The sequence below is a fragment of the Paramacrobiotus metropolitanus genome, unplaced genomic scaffold, assembly GCF_019649055.1.
Source record: "Paramacrobiotus metropolitanus isolate TYO unplaced genomic scaffold, Prichtersi_v1.0 Parri_scaffold0000011, whole genome shotgun sequence".
Lineage (NCBI taxonomy): Eukaryota > Metazoa > Tardigrada > Eutardigrada > Parachela > Macrobiotidae > Paramacrobiotus > Paramacrobiotus metropolitanus.
In genome coordinates, this window is record NW_026570231.1 from 188,641 (window position 1) to 196,661 (window position 8,021).

Consider the following 8,021-nt stretch of genomic DNA (forward strand, 5'->3'; position numbering starts at 1 on the left):
GCCAGACACGATGATAATGATCCACATATCGACCAGACAATATCCAAAGATATTTGTGGACTGCCCTTAGAAGTAAGAATGATCTGCTCGAATATAAACTTTTGTATTTTATGTTATCCAATATTTGCACTCAAGTTTTTTAAAAATTTCCGAGATCGATATGTCGGGGGTTTAAGAATTTTTAAATTGTAGGATAAAGCTGCCCGGTACCAGAATTTTATTTGATGTTGGTGTTGCAGAAAGCGCTTGTTCGAGTGCGGATCCACGAAGAAGGTCAGTAAAACTGTTGAGTGTGAATATATCCCCCCTTCACGATTTTGTTAAGCTGGTAGCTTCATAACGTGCTTAAGGTTTATTTGACACGCACACTCAAGTCTAGCTTCATAACTAAATTTATTTTCGGCATGTCCTCCCAAATGTTTCCAAAGTTTTGACGTAGTATTACATGTTCAAGGTATTTTAACGGATCATCCATTGTTAATTATGACACTCACTACTATGCGGTATCCCATATGGCATCGACAATATAACAAAAAGCTAATCCGGTATTTTGACTTTTTTGTCAACAAGCAATATTTTTCAGATGCAAGAAGAGGACACAAACGAATCAACGACTTTGTTTGTGAAACGTTCCTCCATCTATTACCAATCCATTCAGTATGGTCACCCCTTCAGGTAACCGAAACAGATTGATTAAATTGTACCCAATACTCATGATCAGACATTACAAAGCCAAGCGACTTTGCAAATAGCGTTTTCATTTTGATATCCATGTAGATGACCTGTCTAACATTGCAGCTTTGTGAACCTGAATTCCAAAAGAAGAAAATGAGGTACGAATAAATTGAAGTCGGCATGTCATTTTATCGTTTGCGGTGTGTTTATGAATTCAGACTTATCCCATTGCCTTTCATATAGGTTATACTTCCGGTATCGTGTTACACGATTAGATCACGATCAATGCCAAAAAGAGTATTGATGCCAGAAAATACGTTCTCAAAAACCGCAATGCAATTCTCAGATATATTATAATCCCGGCTTTCTGTTTTAGTCGCTTATATGTCGCGGGAAACCATCGAAACACGTGTTCTGTGATATATTCGTAATTGTATCTGTTAAAACCACTGCCTGCCTTAATTTTATTGTGTTCATATGTGCCCAAATACATAGACGTGCTAGAGCGTCGCTTGTATTTATTATGTAATGCGCATCCAACTTACTGCATTAAAATTTATTGCATTATTCCACGATCCGATCGAAGGTGCACGTTTTGATCCGAAGCAGATTCTTAATTTTGATATACTCAACAGGTATCTACATTGTTAATAAGCCAGACAAATGTAAAACAACTTATTGCACTTCATAAGACCAACACTTTTCGAAAGCGTCTTAGTCATCAACTTTTAACAGCTTATAATACATTGGTTTCATAAATTAAACCAGTTTATAATAATCTTATACAATATATTGATGGAAACGTCGTTCTTTTTCGTGATGACCTTTAGGTTTATAATGCATTTCTCTCTCGAAAGCCACTATTTGTAGTCCAGATTTAAAGCCTTACGAAACAAAAATGTGACCTCCATCATTTGTACGGTGGTCCATGCTGTCAATGACCGTAAACCGGGCGAATGCGCCCACGCAATGCTGCCAAAAAATACTTCGGGGACTGCCGTTTCGGCTGCGGTATTTCTTGTTGAATATTTAATAAAATGAGTGCTGACTGGAACACGACTCATGAACGGCAGTAACCTGTCCATAAATGTATTGTGAAACAGTATAAAATGGAAAAATATTTGTGACGGGACCAGAAAAATTGTGCATGCTAGGCCGATCGCTATTTCCTGGATTACGAGTTTACTTGTACGTGGCCCGGGAACCGTACATCGCGATGTTTGTTGCCATTAGCTTTTGCCTACAAGGTCAAACTTGTGAGTACCTGTTAAACTTAGGAAATTACATATGAAGATTAACTGTCTCGCACCTGATACCGGGCGAGTATTCCTTTGCGGATTATATATTGACGAAGTTATTAATTATGAAATCCTTGCGGTATGGGAAATTTAATCAAAATTTTTTGTAGAAAAGACCCGGCTTCCGATTAGCAGTATAGTTGAGCCAGAGCTGATGCGTACTAGACATCGCGTTCAACTGATTGGCGTATAAGCTATCCCGTACTTAGGCTTCTTTTAAGCCATTTACAGCGGAAGAACGGGATGTCTTGGGATGAATGTTAGCTTATACGCTCGCCCACCCAATGTAATCCGTCTTTTTCATTAAGTCCGTACGCTAGTTAGAGCATCTCTGACGACAGCTAAAGAGGAATTCAAGTAATGCCGTACAGATACGTAATACGAAAACATTTCTCTGAGAGAGCTTAATAAAACAGGCTGAAACGATCAAGATGGCTTCTCGGCAAAGGTGCGTGCATTTCTGTTTGAACCTATGCAGATACCTGTTAAATACCAAATGTAATAACTCATATTGTAAGCATTACATTAGAAATGCACAGAATTTTGATGCACTTGCTGCAACTTGTTAGCTGCTAAAATTAATATGTATACATATCTATATATGTAGTATTGATGCAACCGGACGTTCGGATCGCTGGATCTCAATTGCACGGTAATGGCATTAATTAATGATACTCGTAATCCGATCATGAACTTGCGTTCGCCATTCGTGGATTCTGGACGAATGCTCTGATCAGAAGGCTGACAAAATCTGGGTTCTACTGGATGGACGCTAGTTAGATTGCGACGCGTATAGCGATGGTAAACCACTTTATTGCTGAGTGCTTTGGTCCAGCCTAAAACGATTTTTATTTACAATGACAGCATGGAATTACAGTTCGAGCGGTGGAACTGCTGGTGTGCCAGAAATTTGGCGAAGATGCATGGGAAAGAATGAAGTAAGTTGTAATAAAAAAATCAACTACGAGTAGCTAGAATTAGCGCTCACACACTGCGCTCTTGTAGTTTCGCTCTGCATACGAAAAAAAGATATATTTGTATGTATGTAGGTGTCATCAACAACAAACTTATTTGACTATGAATGCGATAAGTTTAAAATTTGTGCGTTTTCTGTTTTCCCCAGTTGACGTGTTTTACCTTCATTTAAAAGATTGTATCTAGAGTGTCTGTGGCGAATAACTAATTATAGTATTAGTATGAAAATCGCGCATTGATGTTAACTACGAGTAGCATGCTTTAGCAAGTGACCATCTATGTATTCTTTAGTACGTATGTCGTATACGTATATCGTATTTTACAGAGTGGCAGCGGGACTAAAAATTTCCGGAAATTTTCTTGTGACCGAATATTATTCGGACATCGTTACGTACAGGTACAGCGCGATCATTATCAGTTGTAAACTTCTACAAATATTATAATTATAGCATGATAAATATACCTTTGCGTGTTATGGTAGATTATGTACGCATGATCACTAAAAGAATAGGGCGCACGAACACGCAAGTACTGTATTGTACAGAATGTATTCTTGTGTTATGCATCTTCAGCCAGTGCATCGAATTGTTCAGCATTATGGTAATTATGAAATGATTTCAGACTAGTGGATGCTGCAGAGGAGATTTTAGGTAAGAAAGTTTTAAGTCAAAGCTCAGCCCTGTTAAGAAAAACTAGTGAAAAGCATGGTTTATAATGACATTTCACTTTTAGTATATTTCAGTATAACAACATGTATAAAATGTTTGCAATATCGTTTATTCTGTATTATTATATATATGTAGCTATATTAAAGCTTTGGATACCTTCACAACGTTAAATACGTAACTTTCAGTAAGAGTTAGAAACACACCTATCGATTTACATATTATTAAAGTAAGTACACATGATCTACTGTATAATTAAAATCTGCCCTTGTATAGGCGTTTCATCCGAGCAGTTTTGGGAAGTTCTGGGGGAATATTTCTTCGACTACGTTGTCGAATATGGCTACAGCCGCTTATTGTCCGTCCTTGGCGGTAAGTTCAAGCAAGTGCGCTGCGCGTACTGACGCACAACATTTTCTTCCGTTTTCCTTTCCGGAGAGAATTGTTATTTCCGACTGATCTGCATATGTGATGGTTCTGTGGTTAGAAACGCCAGTGGAATTTTTGGAAAATCTCGATACGCTCCATTGTGCCTTAGGAAGGGTTTATCCCATCCGACCACCGTAAGATCCACTTGAAATTTTCTATGATAGAATGTTAATCAAGCAAATTTTTAAACAATTTTTTTTTTAATTTTTTTAATTTTTTTAATTATTTTTTAAAATTAATGGTAACCTTAAGCATCATACTCGCGGGCGATCTAATAATTTGTAAGACACATGTTTTAAATAAAAATTACCAGTGTCAGCACTGCTATACGATACATAGACATAATTTTGCCGTTTGGGTAGATTATTTCGGTGTGAGACCCGCAAAAATGGCATGTATCTGCTGCATTATTACTCCAAACGCCGCAACATGGAATATTACATGATGGGCCTGTTACGCCGCACCCTGGACGTCCTTTACAAGACAAAGATCGAGCTGGTCCTCTTGGAGAAGAATGAGCATGAAGATCACTGCACGTTTTCCATTTCCTTTAGTAAGACCGGAAGTCCCAATCCCGGGAGCATCCAGGAGGCTGTCAGTGCACCGCTGCAGCCACCTGACAGTCTTATGCCGTCAGCCCGTATTTCTCCTTCCACTTTCGCCGCACTCTGTCCATTCTACCTCATCTTCACCCGTGATCTGGTCATCAAGGAATGCGGCCGCTCCATCCTGCTGGCACTTCCGGCTCTCGTGGATGCCGCCCATCGGCTGGATCAGACAGCGCGCTTAGTGCGCCCCTGGCTGCCGCTGACGTTCAACAACATTGTTGAGCATCAGAATTCCGTGTTTTTGTTGGATTTCGACTGTCAGACGGCGGGCGGCGTCAAAGAGCGATCACTTAAGCTGAACGGGCAAATGCTGTATCTGCCGGCTAATGACACCATGCTCTTTATATCGTCACCCTATATTACGTCATTGGAGGATCTTAGCGCCAAGGGCTATTCACTAAGCGATGTACCGTTGCACGATGCCAAAAGGGAATTTATTTTGGCGTCGGAAAACTTTGCCCTTGAACATAAAATTATTTCCCAGCTTGAGGATTTGACACAGCGACTGCAGCAGACAACAAAACAAGTGCAGGACGAGAAAAAGAAAACCGATAAGTAAGGAACGCAAGGCCGTAATTAGCTAAATTCTTATGATTTTGAAAAATAAAATTAATTTTTATATCGTCGCAGCAAAACAATTCACCATTGGCAGTACTGCATACTCCCACTGCATAACATAATCCAATCACATAATTGCTATATTAAATATAGCAATAAAACTAATTATTTTGAAAATTAGCATTAATGAAATGCACATGATTAGCCGATTCAAAAATCTTTAAGCACTGTACAATTCCTGGGTACAGAAATCTACGTAGAATACAGTACTAACTATTACAACATCATAAGTCTTTCTCAACCTTACACCACTGTACTGACTGCAGGCTGCAGTAAGCATATGGGCGCGTAAAAATGGTACTAGCAATACTTAATAGTTAATGACACTTAATGTCACCAAATAATTATCCGGGTCACCAAATAATTCAACCTTGCTAAGATCTTCATTCCTGTTGCTTCAGTTTATAGCTATAAACTGAAGCAACAGGAATGAAGATCTTAGCAAGGACTGAAGTGCTCTATAGAGCACTTAATTAAGTGCTCTATAGAGCACTTCAGTCCTGTTGGTTATCTGCAGGTTAATTTATGCAATTCTACCACCGGCTGTAGCGCAGAGTTTGCGCAGCGGATCGTCTGTGAATTCCCAAAGGTATGATTCCGTTACAATCCTCTTCAGCGGCGTTGTGGATTTCGATAAATTTTGCTTATCGAAAACTGGCCAAACGGGAGCCATGGAAGTCGTACGATTGTTAAACCAACTCTACACGGAATTTGATGCGCTGCTAGACACGAAAAATAATCCAAACTTGTATAAGGTTAGTCGCAGAGACAAATGCAAATAGATCCTATCATCCATCATGATCCATGCAGTTATCGAGTTACACTCATAATCATTTTCGTATGCCAAACTGGGTTACTCGTACATTATAGGCGGTATTTAAAACGTGCCCTTTAATAGTGTGTATATAAAAGGCAAATCGGTCTAAAACGTTTGTGGCAGGTGGAGACTGTCATGGATAAATATATGGTGGTCAGTGGTGCACCAAACGTACTTCCGCCAAGTGCTCATGCGGAAGAGATTGTCCTTTTGGCCATGAAAATGCGACGATGTTTGCGGGGTTTGACTATTGATTCGAAAGGAACAACCGTCCGTGTATGTAGACAAACAGTAAAAGTACATAATTATGATAGCCGTTATTCATTTAACATATTAATCACCTATCTAATGTTTCAAGTCTATGCAAAGCAGTTATAAAAACCATAATTTCACTGCCAAAATGTTCTACATAATCTAGGAGCCTTAACGGAAGTCTAGTGCAGGTGGCATAATAAGCAGAGTGGTGTTGCAGGTTACGATTGGTATACATTCTGGGGAAATTGTAACAGGTAAATACTCAGTACATGCAAGTGATGCAATAAATGTTGGTAAATTTGGTAAATATGGTAAATAAATAAATCTGGGAAATATGGTTTTCGGAAACATTACTCGTACGGTAGATAAAAATACACATAACTTTGATGCAATATTTTTTGACTCAGGTGTTATTGGAAATCGGATGCCAAGATACTGTCTCTTCGGTACAATTTTATGGGATAGTTGAGCCCACCTAAATGAATCAGTTTTTCGCTATTTTGTGTTAGGATTGTTGTTTTTACAGGAGACACCGTTAACATGGCTAGTCGCTTTCAAACTACCGGGAAAGAAGGCATGATCAATATTTCTCAAGAGACTGTGAAGTGCGTACGTGTCGAATTTGCAGTGTGCTTCCGTAAAACAGCGTTTTGAAAACTACAGATATACTAAACTATATTGCTCATGTAATGCAAATAGGTCAGGAATGGTAAATACATAAACAAAATACCGGTTATTGGCGGTTAACAACTCTTTTCATTGTAACCTGATTCCAAGTTAATTATGTTCATGTGGCAGCAAATTGGCATTTACTAAAAAATATTGAAACTGCATAGAGGATTATTGTTGTGTACATGCAGCTTAATGCAGAAAGACATTTTAAATCGCTTACATCTTCTGGGTAGATGTCTGGACGATGGTTCTGGCCGTTTGGGATACGCTCGATTAGAAGCTGCTGGCAAAGTTTACTTAAAAGGAAAGAAGGAGCCCGTAAAACTATGGATCCTCCATGAAAGTCTGACTTCCGCTGCAGTGGATCGTATAAGAAAAAGATCAATGTTCTGCGAACTGTTGTGAAGTCGTTATGACGTACCTACGATGTGTATGGCTTCGCATTGCTAGTCTCGCTTACTTTCAATTTATTCGCGTCCAAGAGATGCAGAAATCTAGATTTGTGTATCTAGAACATTGCGCTGAATTTTTTGGACAAAAGATGTATTTTTCCATAAACTCCTACCAAACTCATGTCAACTTGTTTCTTGTTTAGCCCCAAAAAAGTTTTAAAACTTAAGCTTATGTTACAAATTAACACACACATAGCCACATAGCCGATTGATAGGTCACTGAGTCACTCTATGCATCAGTAATAAATGCGTGTAGTCAACAGCTTCCTGCAACTATAAGAATCTTATGTATAAGTACTAATTTTTGTACTCGAAGCATCGCATACTTGTTTAAAATAATTTAAACTGTGAGAGGGGCTAATCATTTTTATAGTACAGTAAGCTAGAACAAGCTGAACAAGTAACGGAATAACGGAATTCGGACAGAAAATACGTCAGGAAACCGGCGAAAAACGAGCCACGGAATATCTTCGCCAACGGATCAGTATCGAAATACAGCGAGGAAATGCGGCATCGATCATGGGGACGGCGCCGATGGGAGCGAATTTAGACCAAAT

At 38.9% G+C, this 8,021-nt stretch overlaps 1 protein-coding gene across 7 annotated transcripts; it reads left to right on the top strand.

Moving 5' to 3' along the window:
* The first annotated feature begins 979 nt into the window (after nt 1-979).
* Nucleotides 980-7,568, top strand: LOC129583551 (guanylate cyclase soluble subunit beta-1-like). Of its 7 annotated transcripts, none has more exons than XM_055475375.1 (14): nt 980-1,310; nt 2,581-2,774; nt 2,838-2,911; nt 3,274-3,345; nt 3,570-3,598; nt 3,890-3,985; nt 4,101-4,176; nt 4,405-5,205; nt 5,786-6,023; nt 6,209-6,361; nt 6,558-6,594; nt 6,748-6,786; nt 6,867-6,945; nt 7,246-7,568. In XM_055475375.1, exons 2-14 carry the CDS (start codon nt 2,772-2,774, stop codon nt 7,415-7,417), a joined length of 1,869 nt encoding a protein of 622 aa, XP_055331350.1. In that variant the 5' UTR covers nt 980-1,310; nt 2,581-2,771; the 3' UTR covers nt 7,418-7,568. The 7 variants fall into 7 exon arrangements, with proteins under 7 accessions (XP_055331350.1, XP_055331351.1, XP_055331352.1 ...); XM_055475376.1 differs by lacking the exon at nt 980-1,310 and adding an exon at nt 1,750-1,931; XM_055475377.1 differs by lacking the exon at nt 980-1,310 and adding an exon at nt 2,243-2,421 and having other exon boundaries at nt 6,867-6,949.
* Nucleotides 7,569-8,021: the final 453 nt, after the last annotated feature.

Coding starts and splice junctions, on each gene's coding strand:
- LOC129583551 (XM_055475375.1), top strand. Junction 3,986..4,100: donor CTTATTGTCCGTCCTTGGCG/GTAAGTTCAAGC, acceptor TTCTGTGGTTAG/AAACGCCAGTGGAATTTTTG. Junction 6,362..6,557: donor CGAAAGGAACAACCGTCCGT/GTATGTAGACAA, acceptor GTGGTGTTGCAG/GTTACGATTGGTATACATTC.